Raw genomic sequence first — 21,156 nt, 5'->3', positions numbered from 1 at the left:
TGAGCATTCATATTAAAGTAGAAAGTTTGCACCTTCTCACACTCTTTTCATGTAAACACCAGCTGTGTTATAATAATAACAAATAAACAGTTATTGTTTTCACATTCCTTGCTAGACAGACAAGACTGTGTGCCAGTCCCCTTTGACCAATGTGGTGAGAGGTGGAAATGCCCACTCTCCAACCCACGGTCACTTTGCTAGAAGTAGATAATAATAAACAAAGCAGGAAGATTTCTCTCCTGCTGCTCTGCTCTCCCCAAACTCCAGACTCCGTGTGTCTTTCTGGTGAAGCTCACAGCGACACACGTGTGAGGAGCCCACTGGGTGAACAAACTCAATTTGCTTTTTCCACTTTCACCCAACAGTTCTGCAGCAAATTATGACAAGAGAAGGGCTTGGCTGGCAGGGGTTTCTGAGGGTTCTGGTTTTAATGCACGTACCAGGGAGGCTGTGCCACTTGTTGACAGCAAAGAGCCTGTTGGCAGTGACCGTGATGACGGCGGGGGTGGCCAGGCCGGGCTGGGTGTTGGCGGCCACGTGAGCCACCGGCGAGTTGGACGGGAATTTGAGCACCATGATCACGTCCTGCTGCGCCTGCTCTGTGAACATCAAGGGGCTCTGCAGGAGGAGATACTGTTGAGTGCACACAGAACCCAAACACGGGGGAAAACACAACACGGGGAGGAGAAGAGACAGGACAAGAGAAGGAAGAGAGAATTAAAACCCGCCAGATCCGATAGAGGCTGCAGTAGAAAAGCAAATGCAGTAACAGTGGACAGGCTTGTGGAAATCACCATTTTAGGCAGAAAACCCTGCATACACCCTATTAATCTGAGGGCTTTGGTGGACACAGGGTGTCTGTATCCAGACTTTACTACAGATCACAGCAGATTGAACTAAAAGTTTTCAATCACTCAGCTCTGCCAAAAGAATTCTCCTTCATATCTTCTTTGCTCCTCTCCTACAGCTGGTTTGTGTTTTGGTGTTAGGTACTTGAATTTTTCTTTTCTCACCATGTTTAAGGTTCCATTTGCCATACAGACTCCAAATACACACGGCCCAAAGTTGGGCCTGTAAAGAAAGAACTGAGCAAACTCTAACCCTGCTAATAGAAAAATCATCTCTATATGATTTATATATTATTATATATATCTCTATCATCTCTATGAACTGATAAAAACCACTATAACAAAAAGTCATGAATTGCATCTATGACACTGAGTCATTAAATAAAGGAGAGACATTGGTCCACCCCTTTTTAATAAAAGAAAAACGTACACAGATTTAACCAGTGAAGCTGATCAAAAGATGCAATGCACAGACAGTGTGTCAAGGAAAGCAATACCAAACCAGGAGGGAAACACACACAAAAATAAAAGTGAGCAAAAGAAATTCCTGCTCCCAGAGATTGTCTCAAGTTGCATTAAATTGGCAGACTGTAATTCTTTACAAGCCAGATGAGAACATGAAAGCACATTAAAATAAACAGATACACACATACACTAGATATATGTTCTGTATATATTTCTGGTGTACAAAAATAAGATTTATGAATGCAAAGTAGAAGATTTCACTGCAAATGTGTTTCAAAGGACAAACATAATTAAATGCAGTTGTAAAGAATACAAAGTGAATGTGATTACAGACACTATCCTGCCTTGTTTCCAGAAATGCTAAAAGGAGGGAAGGAATCCAGACTCTCATTATCAACATGATTTTTTTAGGTTTTAGGGGGGGTTTTTTTAGCTTAGTAAGTTGAAAAGTTTATTAACTTCTTAACTAAGTTCTCTAAGAATACTGCAAACATCAAAACAAAATATTGAGGACTTTAGATCTGGATATCAAATGTGAGGAGAAAAAGCAACACCTGATGGGTTTATGACTGTGTGGTGCATCTGAAAAAAAGAGAACCCCACTGGAAGGCAGAGGTACAATCAGCCTGGTCACCAAGTATTTGTAATTTTCTAATAACCAAATTAGAATACTAATGAGGTGTCCTTGGCTATTCTCCACCTGCAATATTTCATTACATATATGTGTATGTAAGTGCACACATTTAATGTATATTTATACAGAACTAATAAAAAAATTAAATACATTTGCATTTTTATTATCACTCCTTTTTAAAAAGTTATTAAGAGTACTTAGAAAAACATATTGCTCTATGAATTCCTATTTACAGTCTTTGCATAAAGGTGTAAATAAAAGCAACTAATAAGCTACCCAGACACCCTTCTGAGCAAGTGGCTAAAAGCCAATCAATATTATGAGTTAATCCTCCCTGGATGCTCATTCAATTAAAGGTGTCAGTAATGCCTCATCTGATGTGGCCTCAATTAAATCCAGCTATCTGATGGCTGAAAACACAAGGGGATACAGCAACAGCAGCACGAGCAGACAAATAGGCAGCCTTGGTGTGACTGCTAATGCCTACACCTGGTGGATATTATGTGTATTATGTGTATTATGTGTATTATGTGTATTATGTGTATTATGTGTATTATGTGTATTACGTGTATTATGTGTATTATGTGTATTTATTATGTGTATTATGGCTCGTGCACTTCACACAGCACGTGCTAACTTCCAATCCAGCTGGATTCACGCACACCAAAACAAAACTCAGTAAATAATGCAGCTAGGAATGATTCAGGGTTATGACAGGAGAAATATCCTTATTGTATTTCAGCTCCAGGAATACTTTGAAAATCATTTAATATAGTGCTATTATGAAAATATGTATTAATAGCCACAAAACCAGCAAGTGAGGAACTAAGGGGTTTTTTTTTCTGGGTGTACCCCAGCCCAGAAAACCACAGCTAACTTCTTAAATTTTAACTTCTTCTATTACATACTAAATCTTCACTAAATGCAGCATCACAAAAAACGTTATGATAAAACCACACAAACTGCTTGCTGGTATCAAATTTATTTATACAACGATGGCTCTAACACATCAATAATCAACTCCTGGAGTTGCTCCTCCTCCTGAAACAAATCCCACACACAAATCCACGCAGGCTGTGCTGGCCTGGCACGGGGCACAGGCAGCTGAGCAGCTCTCAGGGACACCAAGTGCTGGATTTGAGAAGGGCCAGCAGCTCAGGGTAACAAGGGATTTTACACTTCTGAGACTGCTGCATCACAAGGTTTGCTGCTGCTTTGGAAACGTTTCACGTTTTCTTTGTAATCTTTTCAAACCTTCTGCACTTCAGATATGTTTTAAAATTAATAACTTTAGTCTGATTGAGTAGGATGTATTTTCTTCTTTCATGTCCTGTAAGAATGTCTTTTTTTTAATATTGCAGTGTAAATGTCTATCCTAACAATAAGAGAACATAACCTTTTGAAAACCTTGGGAATTAGCAGAGCATTTGCTGCACTTTTCAGAATATCACTTAACATCCTTAGTTCTGGACCTGTGACAACACAAATGATGTTTTGAGCCCAAGGACTGCACACAACATGATATGAAAAGTAATCAGTAATAAAATAATAGTTTGTATAATAAAATTATATTAGACACAAGGAGAGGGAAAAGGGAAAGCATGTTAATACTCACTGCCTGGATTTTATCACCCTAGCTTTACTGCAAAACACATTTAGTCACATTCTTTGCTATGTAAGTTTCAGCTCATGAATTCCTGGTAATCCTGGTTTTAAGGGAAAACCTATGCCTGGGGGAAAAGACAAGAAAGTTCCACCTCCTAAATCCATGCTTCTTGGGGAATCTGCCAAAGATTAACTAAATTGTCTCCACGATGACTGGCTCTCACCTGTACAGGTATGGTATTAACAAAATCAACTGATGAAGTGTTCTTAGATTACACTGACAAAAAAACAAAAGCCTGCACTGGAAATCAAGGCAATCCTTTTAGCAATAAATAAAAAAAAATAGTTAAGCACTACATACAACTCCTACCAAATTGTAACTCATCTGCTGGTTTTAATAACATAATTCCACAACCACGTAAAAGCAAAGTGAAAGTGTCCAGGTGTGCAAAGGGACAATGGTCACAAAATGGTCACAAAATGGTCACAAAATGGTCACAAAATGGTCACAAAATGGTCACAAAATGGTCACAAAATGGTCACCAAGAGCCACCATGGCACTTACCACCTGCATGGCAGAACTTCTTGGAGGGTGTGGCTCTATGAGCAGTTGGGAAGGGGTCTGTCCAAAACTTCGGATTTGAGCCTCCACAGCCTGCAAAAGGCACAGGCAGGTTTGCATGTTAAGAGGTGCTAATTACAGGCAATAGAACCAGAACTGTCACCTGAAAATGTCATCCCACACTTCTGGCTTGTTTCATGTTGAAAATCAACCCCGTGTGTTCACTGCGGGGCCGAGTGCTTGGCACTGGTACTGAGAATGAGGTCACCATTTCAGTACTGTGGATGCTATTTCCATGAGAAACTCTGCAAAACCTCATCCTGCTCAATGATATTAAACAGAAACAAGCTATTACCATCAGAAACCCTCTTTATTGGCTCCATTTTTCCTTTCTAACACTGGCTTATCCTGTTTGTATCATAACTCAAAAGCAAAAGTTAACTTTTAAGGAGTTTCTGTAGCTATTAAGTGTTGTACATTAAACTCCACTGCTTCATTTCACAGCAGTGACTACAAGGAAAGCAACACCAAGCTTTTATTCTTACTTCCAGGTTTATTCAAGAAGAGCAAAGAGTGTTAGGATGCATTAAACTACCAACAGTGAAACACGAAGGCATAACCCAGGGAGTTTTTAAAGTTTCTCTGTACCTTCAGCAACATGCTTTAGTACTTTCTTCACAGGAAATACATGAAAATATCATGCTTAGTCATTTCTTAAAAATAATTACGCTGAAACCTGGGAATTTCTCGCCTTAGGCATGTCCAGATAGTTTTCCATGCTACCACCCCTTGTCCCAGTGCTTTAAAGATAACCTCAAGCAACCAAAATCCAACAAGTTACTTCTTGTCAGGCTGGCCCCCTGCACTATTCACAGCAACAGGGCAATACTACAGAAAATGTCAAATTATTCAGCTTAGTTTGTATCTCTTTCATTGTGAGCTAATTAGCAGAGGCTAAATTGCCTTTGCTGTGGGCTAGCAGGCTGTACATGGGCTGATGCCTCAGGTATTTTTCCCTAATCCTTCTTTTTCATGGTTCAATCTTCCTCAATGCTCCTTACACTTACATTTCCCGTTCTATTTTAGCCACTCCTTAAAATTTTTGAGACAATGGCATAACACTTACACTGACCTTATTCTTACGATTATTTTTATATGAACACCATTACTAGGACGTTCTCCTGTTACAGAAATAACAAAGCCAAAAGTAGAATGCACCTGAGACATTAAAATAATCATCCTCTTGATAGTAAACACGCCATCCAAAACACTTGACCTTATTATTTGGCAGGGTTTTTGCAACATCTGAACTCACCAGGGCAGGAGTTGAAATCGGTCTGTGAACAGATTCTAACACTCCCGCCCAGTCTGGGAATCACCACAATCTTCAAAGAACTGGTGAATAAGTGAGTTATCAAAAAGCTGGCTGAAATCTGACACACACACACTGATGCAGGGAGCAGTTTCTGAGGAACAGCAGTATCAGACTCATCAAACACTAAAGATCAGTAGGACCACATGAGTCTCCTTCCTGCTGATGAGACACACTACATTAAAATTCAAAATTCAGATCTGGGGGTTTGTGACTCAAGATATCAAGGGAATCACAAAAGCTTTGAGGTGTCTTAAGACATGAAGCATTAACGAAGGAACTGGTCAGCAGCCCTGTCCTCTCCATAAAATGCTGTTTGTTTCAAAATAGCCAGATTTTAAAAAGATGTGCCAAAACTTAGTTGCAGATTAAGTGGCATATTTTTACTGGCAAATGGGAATTCTGCCCTGCATTGAGGGTAGAACCAGAAGAACATAGGATAAAACATTCTTGAAACACAGCTCCCATGCATTTCTTTTAGAACTGAGAATAGATAAAGCAAGGAAGAGCTTTAGATTTATTCATTTCCTTGTATATGGACTTACGATCAATACAGAAACTTTCACTCCCAAATGCTCATGCCCAGCATTTAAATAGAGTCAGAATTTTATCTCAACTTTGAAATCTGTTATGTCTCAATGCTACCTCTGGAAACTCCACACTCTTACACAGGGGCAGTAGTGAGGGAAAACGAAATTCTGTGTATCCACGTATGGATGCACAGAATTTCAAATACATTCATCACTACAAGAGCCCAAATTGAGGTAAAACAAGTATAAAACACTCTACTCAACCCGTCAGTCAAGAGGCACTGTCTGCTTTCACACAGTGTCTGTCAGACCTGGGGCAGCTGCTGACCAATGGGGCAATGATTTTCCTAAACCCTTCCTCAGAGCATCACAAATTCTCCATTTTCAGTCTTAACAATTTCCACATCACTGTTTCTGATCTAGCTTGGGTTTGTGATTACAGCCCTGGCACAAACACGTCCTTTAGACTCATTAGGTTTTAATTGGTGTCTTAAAAAATATGAGAGCTTACAGTTCTGGCTATAGCCCCCAACACAATCCTCCCCTTTTAGACAACAGAACTGGGAAAAATCCATGTTCAGATCATGTAATTCACAGGTAACAAGGTTTCATAACCCATCACATCTGCACACAGAACTAAAGGCACAGATACTGGTATGTGTACGTCATCTTCACTGCTACCTTCAGAAATCCAAAAGAAATTTGAAGAGCTGCAGAGTAAAGGCAACAACACTCGGACAAATACGTCTAGACATAGTGGCTAGACTTCAGAAAAAAAAAATCTTCTGCATTCCTTCTGGTTACCAAGAGAAAAAAAAAAAAGTAAAGGTTTCTTTTTTTAGCTTCCACATTTTGTAATAATGACCAGGAGTGTACTAGCAACCTCAAATAGTTCCTTCCTTTTCCCAGATTGTATTCAAAGTCGATCCAGATGTCAGCCCCCCGTTCTGATGTCTCAGTCAGAGGGATCACATACAGAAGGATGCAAGACGACCTCCCTCTGTCAGCAGAAATGTGAGTGGAGCTGGAATCAATCCCCATTCTCTCAATTTATGTAACAACAGAAAGAGCCACCACTCAGACTTTTGTTCAGCCTGGCAAAGAAAATCAGGTAGGAGCAGGGAATCTTTTTCTCAGAGACATAACTAGTATCTCCTTTGAAGAAAAGAACCTACATTCACCTGAGAAAATACAGTAAAATGTCCAACAGTCAGAAAGTCATCATCCATTTCCTTTCTAATGAATTATAGCCCAGGTTGTAACTGAGCTTTCCTGAAAATGAGGATTACTGAGAGACAGACAGCTCCTGCAGCAGAGGAAGGGTGTGAGTTTTCCCTCCTCTGGAGCACACAGACATTTAGATGGCTGTAGGTAGAAATGTTTGGGAAATTTGCACAACCAATTCCACATCTATTAAGGACACCCTATAACTGGGAATGAATAATTTTTGTTTGAAAGACATTTTTAGTTTGACAAACTCTTATTGCTGAAAGCAAGATCTGTGCCACAAAGTAAAATATAGTATCATTCCACATTTTATTTCACTGTTTCTCAAATACCTCACTAAAACTGCCTTTTTCCTGTTCATTGTCTACAAACCCAAAACTTTGGTAAGGCCAGAATCGTTCCAGATTCTATGAGAAGAAATAATAAAATGAGACAAGGTAGGCATCCCACAGTATGGATCTCAAACACATAGTTATTTAACATTGTATTTTGAATATTAATTATTTTAGAAGCATGAAAACCAGAGGCAAATTTCATGAGTTCACATTTATCTGATTTTGCCCATCTCTAAAAAGCTTCCTGGGTCATCTCCTCTTGTTTTGGGGTATGGGAAGGGGAATAGGGAAGCAAATTAAAAGAAGGAAAGTCAAGAATTTGAAAAGTTGGCTTAGCTATAATGTAGTTTCTGGCCACTGTTTAGTGTGGCTATTTTCAGTCTCTGAACTTACCCTCTCATCTAACTGTGAGGAAAGTTAATTCAACAGTATGCAGTACCCACCAAATACGGCTGTAAATTTTTGGGGAAGGAGGGTGATGGGGAGGTTGAACATATGGATGCAGTTAAGGTAAAAACAGATGTTTGTTACTTTTCTTTGCAGCAACACTCAGAAACTAAGTCAAAATTGCTTTTTTTTCATGTTTATGTCTGAAAGAACTATAAAATTAAATATGAGGGAGGGCGGGTGGAGGGGGAACTGCAGTGAGTGTCACAGAGAAAGAATGAAACGGTCTCCAGTTTTGAACTCAAATCCTCAAATGAAGGCCCATAACAGTTAAAAAGCGAGACATACACCATTTAACTCCAGATTTAAAGACCTTTAAAGGGACTAGCTCAGAGCTGCTTTCAGACACAAAACACCAAAGTGTCTGAGGAGTGCAGGCACAGCACACCCATGTTAAAATGCATGCCTTGCTCTGAGGGCACAGCAAGCTCCAACCTCCCCACGAGGAGCTCCAGGAGCTCCTTTGCAGATCTGCACCAAAATATTCCCAGTTCCTTCCCAAATCTCTACGATTTCGTGGCCAAACATTTGAAACCCCAGGTGAAATACCAACATGCACTGTAATACATGTTCTTTCAGCACACGTGTCAGGGACAGAAAGCGTTTGGGGTTCATCCTCCGTCATTCCACCCAGTGTTTGTGTCCAGAAAATAAAAACCCTTGCAGAAGTAATTACTTTGGCTCTCTGCCGCTCCTACCTCACCCTTCAATATTCAAAAAGGTTTACACACATGCTCCTCGGTGGTTTCTATTGGCTTGAGTGATCTGCAATTATGATTCCTTGCTTTCCCCTTCCTTCCACCCAGATGTTGCTTTAGGGAACTCTGTTTGACAGGTTTCCCCTCAGACAGGGGAGGTGGATGGCTCAGCAGCCAGGCAAGGAGCTCCTTTCCCTTGGGACAGTGATTAAAATCAAGCTCTGGTAACAAGTGATCAGAAAACCCCCTCTGACCACTCTTAACCCTACAGGAATATTCTTCGTTAAATCCCTCTAGGACTGCAGGAACACAGATAACACCAGCCAGAGAGCAAGCACAATTCATAACCACAGATAAAATTGCTGAAAAGAGCAGAGGGTTATAAAGATGAGCTCTTTGTTGTACCATCTCCCTTGTTTCCTAACAATCCCCGTTAGATCAAGATTGGGAAAAATGGGCAAAATGTTTTTCTGACATAGGCAATGTGTCTGCTGGCTGATGTACACCTGCCCTGGGGATATTGCACTACACTTGACCCAAGGAAAAAATACAGCCCTCAAATGTTAGTATCATAAATTCACACACTCCTTTTTGCTATTTTAAAAATTACATGAGCAGTCTGGTTTCTTCATGTCGAACCAGAAAATTATTTCCCTTGTTTTGACTTCACAAATCAAACATTTGGTACTGAATCACTTCCATATTTTGTTTTCTCGTTGCACCACTCACTTAACATCCTGATTTGAGAAAATTGTCTGTGCAAGCTTTGAAATCCAACAAATAGCAGAGAAGAGAATGGAGCAGAAGAAAGGCTAAGGAAGAAACACTACCAGACCAAGAGTTACCTATTGTTCTCTAGGTATTATTAAACCTGACTGCAAAATGTTTGTAGGTACAGCTCCAAGGCCAGCACCTCAGGGTGGTGGCTCCAGGGCTGAAGCGTTCAAAAGCCATCAAATAGAAATTAAGCATATTTTCTTTCTTCTTTGCACTTTCCTTGCAAGGAATATATCTGCTGCTCATTTTTTTTTTTTTTGGCTTCTTACCACCCCCCAGTTTTACCTCCTTCTGCTAGCTGAAAACACCAGAGTTGTCTGGAGATTGGTTACTGTTCTAATCACTTGTTATTTATAACATCCAAACTAGATTGAGGAGGGGGTTACCCTAAGCAGGACTACTTTTTTTCCTCAAGTTGCTGGACATTCAATATATGAATAATATATTGATAATAATATGAATTATTCTGTTCACATCAGAAAAGCAGAGAAAGGAGAACAGCATAGGATGCCTTCCACCACATCTTTCCAAACAAATACACTAACCCAGCTCTTCAACCACATCAAGGAATTTTCTGTGAGAAAAAAGAAAAAATGAAGTCTTTTTGTCCAGAAAATTACACGGCACTCATTAAAGTAAAACAGGAAGCAATCCCAGTTTGTGAGAATACAACTAGAAGCCCCTGAGGGCTGTGCAAGTTGCTCCAATGTGAATAAATAAATTCATATTAAACAGAGGTAGAGCCTGGAATCTCCAGCTCTCTCTGCCCGTCCACGGCAGCGTAATCCCAGCTGCCAATCTGAAAGAAACCAGTTAGTGAGAGCAGACACAAGCAACAGAAACAAATGTCACTCAATAATGTTCAGAGGCACTGGGTTCATGGATAATTTCAAACAGTATCTCTGTCTGCAGCACTGATGTGCTCATTCAAAACACCTAAATCTTTGGCTACTGGAAAGGAGCAGATAAAAACCACTAGAACTGCAAAAACAGGTCTGGTGGTACTTCAAAGAGACTGACAAAATAAGAAGGGAAAAGAATCTAAAAAGAGAGTTAAGTTCAATTTAAGGACTGCAAATAAAACTGGATTCACTACAAGCAAAAGCCTAAGCAGCTCTGGAATTAGTTTTTTAGAATACAAGAGTTTCTGTTTTATTTGAGTACCACAACCAAAATTGCTTCCCTCTCTCTTTTCTGTGGCAGCTGAAGGTTTCAAGAGAGCAACTCATTTTCATTTAAAATCAATAATTATCACAGGGTAAGTAGTGGCACTGCCATGCACAATACTCTCAAACTTCAATTTCTGGCATTATTCATTTTCTCCTCTAAATAGTTCAACAATCCCAAATTTTCTTATATAACAGTTTTCCTCTGGCAAAAAGCAATCAATTCCAATCTGTTAACATTCCACAGGATTTGCTAAACATTGATGTCATCTCTATTTATTAAATAAAAAAATTCATTAAAATAAAATATTTCAATCTGAAGGAGGTTAATGTGAAAATCCAAAATGTAGTGGTCTTTAAACTGTCTTCTGTGATCACCTTTCAGAATCTGTAACAATTGTGGAAAAGAAATAAACAACTCCTTTTGTTAAGCTATGAAATACATGTATTTAAACTCTGTTACTACTATCTGCAAAAACAAATTTTCTGTTTTCAAACTATGACTGCAATGAGTTTTCTACTGCAATAAATTATTTTTTTGTATGAGCATTTAACTGAGACTTGACTTTTAGGAAAGAAACACCTTCCTCAAGCTTTCTCACTCAAGCAGCAGCTATTTATTTATATTTATAAGGTATAACTAATAACTAAAATAACAAAATTTGGTAAGTAAACACCACACACATCACAGTGAGAACAGTGATGCCCAGGTTAGACACCCTGGGCTGCAATAAGCACGTAGAATGAAAACATTCCAAACAAAAATGTTTAATTTCCCAAATACTGTGAAATTCAATGCAGACACCATTTGGACAGCATAAAGAGGCTGCAAATAATCAAAGCGTGTTGATGACACAAAAAATTCCTGTAGCCTGTTCACTTCCATGTTTCTTTCAAGGCTAAATGATCTGGTGTATAACTGCAGCTATTACATACAAGTATATCTCATCCTTCCCACATATGGAAGAGGAAAAAGTAGTTTAAAATAGGAACAACTGATATCAAACTGAGTTCTTTTTGAAGTATTATGAACATCGCTTTTATCCATACATTATCTACCTTTCTATTACTCTTCTCTGTTTAATGCTGGCCAACAAATCTGTCAGCTAGGACTGATCATCCAGGCACAAATGAAAACAAAAGGAGCCCAGGGGGTCTCCAGACCTCTCTGGCTCTGACAGATCCCCAAGACAGGTGAAGCAAGAAGAGGTGAGGGAACTGAAAATTTCTATCCCTTGAATTTCAATCAAAGGTGAGGGGAAAAAGCACTCACAACTGAAGAACTAATTCACATGAGTAACCTCCTTCCAAAAAACTACTACTTCCAGCCAGTTTTTTGACTCCTTAGACATGGAGCATCTCAATCCTAATTTAATTAAAATATCTCTCCTTTTCCTGCTGGATAGAGAAGCAGGTAAATTTACTGTAAATTTAAATTTACAATCTACCCAGTAATGAAGAACAGAAGAGAACAAAGTTAAATATTTTTCTGGATCAGAACCCAGCTGAATATTTTCGATGTCTGTAAGCATTGCAGTAAATATGTAAGTTAAGACTCTAAATATGTAATTTAAGGGCTCTAAATGCCATTCATCACATCAAACTCCAGGCTGAATGGAACCAAAGGAGATATCCCAGATATCACAGCAGGCACTTGCATATTCTCATTTTGCTCCTTTATTCCAGCACAGGTCACAGTGTGAGCAGGGATGAGAGAACCAACAGGTAACTGATACAAACTGGGGGCAGGATTGGTGCTCCTGCTATTTAATGCTCCTGTCACCAGAAGGAAACACTGAATCCTGTCCTGGGAGAGTCCTGATGCCCAGAAAAGCTGATTTTATTGAGCAGAGGTGCCCAGGAGAAGCCCAAGGCACGGGCTTGGAAGCACTGCCAAGTCCACATCTCCTTAGCCATTAAACCACTGTGCTTCCTTTAAATTCAGCCTTCACTCCAGTTCCACATAAGGGTATTTTCATACAGATTTGCAATTAAAATGAGACCAATGTCAAACATTTATTTGGTTTTTCCTGCTGTTCCCGTGCTGTATGACACCAAACATGCCATCTGTGGAGCACACTTGCAGCCAGGGACAATCCAAGGATGGTTTCTGTGATATTTTGAATGTTGCCTGTGTGAATTTGTTACTTACCCAATACAGCACATGGAAATTTACTGCTCTGTGACAGTTATTTTACAGCCATTTTATCCCACATTTTAAAACTCATCACAGCCACAACAAACACTGTTGCCCAACCTGCTAAATCCAGCCTGCTCGTTTCCCCAACTATTTAGTAAACGTTAACTGTGTTATAAATACAAATCGTGTTTACACTCAGTGAAAGATTCAGTGTTAGGGTTCTCCAGCTGAGTTAGAGCTGAAATGTGCTGTTAACTCCCCCCATGAGCAGAGCTAAAGGAGAGGCCAGAAATGCTTTCTCTGGGATAAGATATCAGATCTGCTACTGCTGTCATGAGGCTGGGGTCATGTAAACTAAACATTCTTGTAACTTCTTCTGGGCACAGAAATCTTTCAAACTGTAAATACTTATAAACAAAATAAGACTCATAAGAGATAGACCCAAAGATATTAATTTGAACAATATTTAAAAGCTATTATCCGTAAAATAATTTATCCCATATGCCTTAAAACTGAAAAGAATTATCTTTTTTATATATATAATCAGAAGTGGCACATTCAAATACGTAGCCAAATGCTATGTCAAAGCTGATTCTTCATAATATTTGAAACTCTTGAGTTCATCTGGAAATGAAATATCATCAGTAGAAAGAAAGGGGCCAAAAGAATGGAGGAAGCTTGCTTCCTAATGTTAAACAGACCACCTTTATGGAAGAGAAAGGCACCTTCTCTTCAGAGGAAGAAGTACAAAACAACAGAACTTTCTAAGGCTAAAAGCAAATCACTCGATATCATTAATTTAATGGGACTTATTCTTACATTTTTAGAGCTATTGTTGCTAATTTAAAAATTATTAGTTTTCCTTAATTGCTGACTTCAAAGACCTTATCAGATGGTTTGTTTTGTTTTTTTAACGTGGCTTTTTGATAAGCATGGTATAAAATTCAGGGTGCTTCCTGAACGGTGGGGAAGTACAAATCCAATATATATAGATAAAATTTGCACTTCCTGTACAAATCAATGATGTCTTCTACAAATAATATTTCATCTTCCTGCTACTAACTTTATTTTCTTTCTTTTTATTTGGTGTTTATGCTAACGTCATAGGGTATCAGAGGAGAAGTGGACTTTTAAGTAGTAACTGAGGGCAGCCCACATTCACCATCATCCTTTGTTACATTAAGCCAAAGACAAGAGGAATTTCTATTCTTCCAATCAACACTGATGAAATACCCACCAATCAGTCCCAGATACAAATTATTTTGTATGGATTGTGCTTCAGCTCCTAATCAGTTACTTGCCTCAATGGCTTAGACCTAATTCTACTTTTTTTTTTCCCCTCTCCATTCTTGGACAGCTATGGCAAAAAGAGAGCAGAATTTGTGATAAGAAGGTGCCATGAATTCTCTCCAGAACAGCTGGATGACATTTGTCTGTGCTAAATGATTCCTTGCCCCTTTTATCCAGGCGAAAAAAGAGCCCTTCCACAGCAGACCTGGTGACTGGGAGTCCCACAGATCCAAACGTGGTGCTGGGGATCAACAGAAGGCAGTGACACTGCAGAGCTGTGCTGGAAAACGCAGCGTTTTCCACCAGGAATATTTACTGAACAGCAACTTCCCTCTGCAGCTGTCACCTCCTGGAAGGAGGAGGAAGGAGGAGGAAGGAGGAGGAAGGAGGAGGAAGGAGGAGGAAGGAGGAGGAAGGAGGAGGAAGGAGGAGGAGGAAGGAGGAGGAGGAAGGAGGAGGAAGGAGGAGGAGGAAGGAGGAGGAGGAAGGAGGAGGAGGAAGGAGGAGGAGGAAGGAGGAGGAGGAAGGAGGAGGAGGAAGGAGAGGAAGGAGGAGGAAGGAGGAGGAAGGAGGAGGAGGAAGGAGGAGGAAGGAGGAGGAAGGAGGAGGAGGAAGGAGGAGGAGGAAGGAGGAGGAGGAGGAGGAGGAGGAAGGAGGAGGAGGAAGGAGGAGGAGGAAGGAGGAGGAGGAAGGAGGAGGAGGAAGGAGGAGGAGGAAGGAGGAGGAGGAAGGAGGAGGAGGAAGGAGGAGGAAGGAGGAGGAGGAAGGAGGAGGAGGAAGGAGGAGGAGGAAGGAGGAGGAGGAAGGAGGAGGAGGAAGGAGGAGGAGGAAGGAGGAGGAGGAAGGAGGAGGAGGAAGGAGGAGGAAGGAGGAGGAAGGAGGAGGAGGAAGGAGGAGGAGGAAGGAGGAGGAGGAAGGAGGAGGAGGAAGGAGGAAGGAGGAGGGAGGAATGGTCTCTGCAGTGCACCAATGTGCCAGCAGGGATATTGGATTTTTGCCTTGCTTCTCCTGGCTGCAGATCCCTTCCCCCCTGGCTGTGGCTCAAACCCTTCTCTCTCCAGCTACTCCCCTCCCCCTGAGATTTGACTTTGAATTATGCAAGCTTTGCTCTCCCCGGGGTTTTTCTGCCAAAAGGTAGCATGTGGCCCATGGTTAGCATTTTAGTTTAAAATTTTCTATTATGGCAGTCAGGCCCTTTCAAAATACTTTACTTCCTTTATTCCCATAGGCAGAAAGAATGGCAGGAAAAAATTGTTCACAGCAGTATAAGAGGATGTAAAAGTTCTACATTTTCAGTTAGAGGAAAAAAAAAAAAAACAACTAAAGGTGGAATATGGTTTTAATCAAGCAGTTTTCCTTCCTAGACGAGTACTTCCTTCTTGTAATATATATAACCTGACTGCCTATAAAAATAAAGGTGCCAGTTGGAGCCATTTAGGAGACCTAAGGAAATTCTGCATTAACCTGCAGCCCTCAGTGCCTTCCACCGTGGTTCTGTGTGTGGCCCCTGTGATGAGTCAGGGCACCAATGCCCCTGCAGGTATCTGTGGAGAAATCTCAAATATTTGCACCTCTCATTGCTGATTTGGTCCATGCTCTGCATTATCTAGGTGGGGAAATTGCCATGGTTTAAGCATTTGCTGTTATTTCCATGTGATACCTAAAAGCCTCAATAACTTGCAGCTCTTGGAATATACAGGAGATTCTCTTTGGTTTAGGTTTGCAAATCAAAACACTTTTTCTGCTACAGCTGTCAAGATCTAAAGACCCAAACCTGAATTTTATCAAGAGGAAAAATCCAAACCTATCATTTTTGAAATCAAGAAATCCAGTTTAATACTTGCCTAATAAAATGATACTGAGGTGCTGTGCCTGCCTAAAAATACTGTTAATTGTCCACATCAAAAATTCATTTGGGCTCTAATTGGGAATTTGGTGGAGAAAAGAGGAGATATTTTCTGGCAGGCTGACTGAAGGAGAAAAATAAATGCTGATTGAAGCTGCTTGGCAGCACAGAATGTTAGCACAGGTCCTCAGGGAGACGGATTAGCAAGCAGGAAGAAGGTGAGGCTGTCAAAGGTGCATGATAAATTCATTTAGCACATAGATATAGAATGATTATGCACACAGAAATACACACAAACAGATTTTTCATTACTATCATCTCTGTACATGACTAAAACCAGAGTAAGTCACCACTGGTGATGAGTCATTAAATTTTTGCAGTATCAGTATTGTATCAGACCTGATCATGTGTGCCATTTAAAATTATTCCATAACTGAAATACGCTTTAAAAAACACATGTAAAAGGCAAGGGATACCTAATTAAACAGGAGACCTTTCATGCCTGGTTTAGTGGCATTAAAAATCCTAAATAAAAATATTTCATTGGGCCTATCCTTCAAGGAGCTGAGAACGAAAGTGCTACAGGACACGGTTCATTCTGCTGCTGCATTCATCAGTGCATTTCTGACACCATCAGGCATGATTCAAAATTCTGCTGCTGCTAAGATACTCCACTACTGTGAACTAAAAACACTGAAATTCTCCCTCTCCTGTCTTCATTTTTAGTCAGTTCAGACAGCTCAACTGAACAACTCAAAAATAAGAAACATTGTAGCAAAGTACAAGAAAAATGTGACAAATTCAAAATATTTGGTAACACAGTGAATGCTTCTCTGAGATGATCCACACTTCCAAATATTTGTCACTCCCCTGGTCCTAAATTTTTTTTCAGGCTATAACACAAGTAACTCAGATGACAATAAATGTGGTAAAAAGAACTGTTGGAGAAAAATTAAAACTATTATTCTATAATTAATATACTTGCAGTTAACTTGTTACCAATATAGTGTTTGAAGAGAGGACATAAAATCAATCAAAAATCTGTTTTTATCACCTCCTCCTGCCCTTTTTTAAACAGCTGCTTAAGAGAGGAGGAAGAACTTTTAAACCCACAATATTCTGTGAGATACTTGGGCAAATAGATTTTTCTGAATGATGCTGAGTCTGAGTAAAGCTACTGATCTTTCCAATGCTGAAATATTTTCTTTTGCATCTGAAAAACACAGGCCAGGTTATTTTAACTCGACAGCCAACCAAATTAAAATACCAGAGGCTACAAAACTCTGATGTTTGATGTTTGCTGCACATGGGAGATTGCAGGTAAAGAGAACTGTTAAAAGTGCCAGAAGTAAATCCAGAAGCACAAGGCAAATCAAGGTTGCTCATGCCACCAAGATCCAGTGTCAAGGAACAAAATGAACTCAGCAGCTGAAGCCATCCCTGAACATTTGTTTTTGTGGTGGCATCCAGCCTGGGCTGAAATCCAGGTGCACAAAGTTTAAGAACAATTTTCATCCTTGTTCTGTTCATTCTGGATGCTGTGACAACTGGTTCAGGACCTTGCATTGACTGGCCAGTGGCCAAACCACAAGAAAACACAAAGACATTGAACATTCACCAGAAGCCCTGAACAATGTGGAGTCTTTACAGTTTCTGCAGTGGTTAACGAAGACTTTTCTGTATTTATAAAGTCCAAACTCACCTCTCTCAGTACAGAATCCGTTATTGAACTTAAATTAACAGCTCCTTCATAAGTCAAATAGTAGAAGACATTCAGGGATCTAACAGCCTCTGGGCCTTGTTGTTTGTAGCCAAAAATGAGATCGATCCACTGGTGAAGCTGGCAGGAAACAAATTCACTTTCTAATGCCTGTGAAAAAAAAAAAACACACACAAAACACAAACTTGAGTTTCCCAGATGGTCATCATTTGGTGGTAGAAGAAACATTTTTATTTTATAGTGCACAAAATTATCTTAATGAGTCTAAATACAGGATGGACAAGAGTATTTTAGACATTGTATCCAAGAAAGATGAGCCTTGTGACAAATGTCAGAATCTCATGCCCTACTTCTCACTGACCAGGAGACCTCTCCTTTTAAACTGTAATAGTGGAAATAAGAAAAATGATAAGCAGCAAGTGGAAATTGTGCATTTATACACAGCCAGGCAATGTTTCTATGCACTCCTCAGGTGAAATTGTGCTTTCCTGTGTGATCTCCGTGCTGAATAACAAGAGCAGGATTATCTGATTCTGACAGATAATCAGAATTCAGCCAAGGAGAAGACTGATGGAATTTGGGAAACAGAACTAACCAGGTATGTTAAGATAAAAAATTTTTAACAGGGGGGAAATATCAAACTGCCACCACTTTTATGCATTTCTTGTGTACAAATCTATACAGGACTACTATGCTGAATGATTAAGCTGCTTTTCTGATGATGTTATCCAGTTACAACCCAATCCCCAAGACGAGAGCATCCAAAAAACACAACATGAAAAGATAACCTAAAAACCATTGCCATCTAAAGGGTTAATTCATGTAGATTAAAACACTATCAGGATTTGTTTTTTCTATTTTATACAGAGGATTCAATGTATTTCTGATTTGAATTACCAAATGAAAAAACATAACAAATAGATATTCTCTTCATCTAGCAAAATGAATGGCATTTTCCTTGCAAAGAAAATTCCTAATTTTGAGCAGAGGAAGTTGAAATTAATCTGAAAACAGAGGAAATCACTCTGCAATTTGCACACAAAAATGATGGGTTTGTTTCATTAACCGATGCCTGAAAACAACATTTAAATTGACACATAAAACCAGCAATTGTCTTAATTTGTGTGGTGCACTCCACACAAAAGCCCTAAATATGTTCAAATTAGAGCAAGCTGCTTGATTGTCACTGCAGTTTCATGTCATATTAATGCATGACAAACATTAAACCATACACTTAAATGGCAATTTATATCATTTAAATGTTTACTGCCACACCAGATCATCACTCATTTAAATGTGACTTTCTGACAGCTAATTTCAGTTAATTTTCCTCGATTCACTTAATTAGAACTTTCAATCAAGAAAAGACCTGTACATATCTTAGACATCATATCATTCTTTTTTTATTATTACTTTTATTAGGATACTGAATTGCTGAAAGCTTTCTTTAAAATGAATCTCCACACAGTAGAGGATCTGTTTGGATTATCACACAGCAATACCTTACAACATCTATGCTTAGACAGGACTTTTGTTTCTTTTTAATTTAAAAAATACCCAGTAGTTAGACACAGACACACAATTAAAACTATAAAAAACCACAAGCAGAGCAATTAAAAATTAATGATTTCAAAATTGTTTAATAAGATAAAACCAGTCAGGAGTCTCATGAGTGTCCATAAGGCTGCAATGTGCAATAAAATTCTACAGGGCTCAGCAAATGACAATGATAAGAATTAATTTTTATGCTATCCTGCTAAAAAAAAATTAACCCTGGAACATACTGTTGTCATTATAACTATTTAATGCCAAGAAAAGGAGAATGTTAGGAACTCGAGATGTTTTTGCAGATACAAATGTAAATATTCAGCATGTGTTGAAGTTGTTCACATTCTCCTTTCTACAAAAATTAGATTTTCAGAGTCATATTACCCTCATAAAGATTTGGACCTGACTAACTAAAGGAATACCTTTAGTAAGCTCCTTAGATCAACATCTGTATAAATGTGATTTTATTAAAAAAGTAAAATTAAAACGCTTTGCCTTGTCAGGGAATGGTTGGGAGCCATCCTGACCTTACTTCCCTTTTTCAAATTTGAAGCTATTTTACATTTGAAATTTGTACAGATTCAAAAGCAGATTGGTTTTTTTCCTTATTAAGCCATTTAAAAATCTTCTTACTTGTTAAATCCCAAGTGAAAGGGATAACTGCAAGCCAGGACCTCGAAGGACAGACCCAGCAGCACAAAAATTCAAAGGCCAAATCAGCCTGCCTGGTATTTCAGGTTCACAGTGAAGCTCTGGGTTAGAGTGGAGTGCTCATGCTATGACATAATCAATGAGGAGCAATAATTAACAGCTTGTGTAATGAGTAAAGAACAGACTTCCCAGGAAAACACCACCACGTGCAGGATCAATGTGAGGCACCGTGCAGCCACACTGGAATATTTAAAGGTGGGAATATTTAAAGGTGGGAATATTTAAAGGTGGGAATATTTAAAGGTGGGAATATTTAAAGGTGGGAATATTTAAAGGTGGGAATATTTAAAGGTGGGAATATTTTAATATGGGAATATTTTAATATGGGAATATTTTAATATGGGAATATTTTAATGTGGGAATATTTTAATGTGGGAATATTTTAATATGGGTCCTCCTTAGGAAAGTACCTGAGAAATAGAGGTTGCAATTTGCAGAACTATTTGGTTACAGAAAGAATGGGGTTTGCCTTGTTTGTTGCTTTTAAACCTTGCTGTTAGCATTTACCCCTTGCAGACCTAAGCCAAGCCTATTGATGTTCAGCACTTAGGATCACTTAAGCCTGAACTCCATTTAGGACAGGCAGTGCCTGTTAAGGCTGGAATTAAACCCAGCACCAGGCACGGGATGTGAAAATCCTGGAGCAAACCAAGGAACTGCCAGAGCCCCCAGGGCAGAGCGAGCCCCCCGTGCTCTGAGGGAAACAGCACCACAAGGAAACCCCAAAAATAATTTGGTGATAATAAATCCTCCTTTTAACTTCCTTTTTAACCCTAACAGCCCGGCATAGACAGCCATACCCAACCCCACCGAGTTACTGTAGAACAAATCAAAATTGCTAATGGATCAAAGGAGCCCACGGATTGTCAATTCTGCCCACAGGGGACTCACATTAACTTTGACAAACTGTCCTGGGGCTGGTATCTGTTTCTTTAATGAGATCTATTAGGCACAGACTAAAACACTTGAGATATGCTAAAAAGTACAGTATACAGATGTCAAACACAAACACCTATTAGTAACTTTTATTTCTCTGGTCCCAAGGTAGAAACACTTCAGACACATCAACAAATAGAAGCTTTGATCTAACTAGGAAATTTTAGTTTATTCATAAATATTTTTTTAATGCATAATCTGATGTCACGAAATATGTGCTATCAAAACTATCTCGTTGTGAAAAACTCTGAAATTCACTATTTTATGAGCATCTCTTTCTGCCCTATTCTCTGAAAGGA

At 39.3% G+C, this 21,156-nt stretch overlaps 1 protein-coding gene across 4 annotated transcripts in view; it reads right to left on the bottom strand.

Moving 5' to 3' along the window:
- Nucleotides 1-21,156, bottom strand: part of LRBA (LPS responsive beige-like anchor protein) — a 302,351-nt gene that overhangs the window by 33,270 nt on the left and 247,925 nt on the right. For 3 of the 4 annotated variants that reach the window (XM_063415460.1, XM_063415457.1, XM_063415458.1), the window contains exons 48-50: nt 17,645-17,812; nt 4,118-4,207; nt 441-633 (exon numbers count right to left, since the gene is read on the bottom strand). In XM_063415460.1, coding sequence (XP_063271530.1) covers nt 441-633; nt 4,118-4,207; nt 17,645-17,812 — 451 coding nt within the window. The remainder of the gene's footprint in view (nt 1-440; nt 634-4,117; nt 4,208-17,644; nt 17,813-21,156) is intronic. The other variant, XM_063415459.1, reaches the window with a different exon arrangement.

Source organism: Prinia subflava, chromosome 18, assembly GCF_021018805.1.
Source record: "Prinia subflava isolate CZ2003 ecotype Zambia chromosome 18, Cam_Psub_1.2, whole genome shotgun sequence".
In the NCBI taxonomy this organism is placed as follows: Eukaryota; Metazoa; Chordata; class Aves; order Passeriformes; family Cisticolidae; genus Prinia; species Prinia subflava.
Note: the sequence above shows the minus strand (reverse complement) of the source record. Positions and strands in the feature narration are given on the sequence as shown.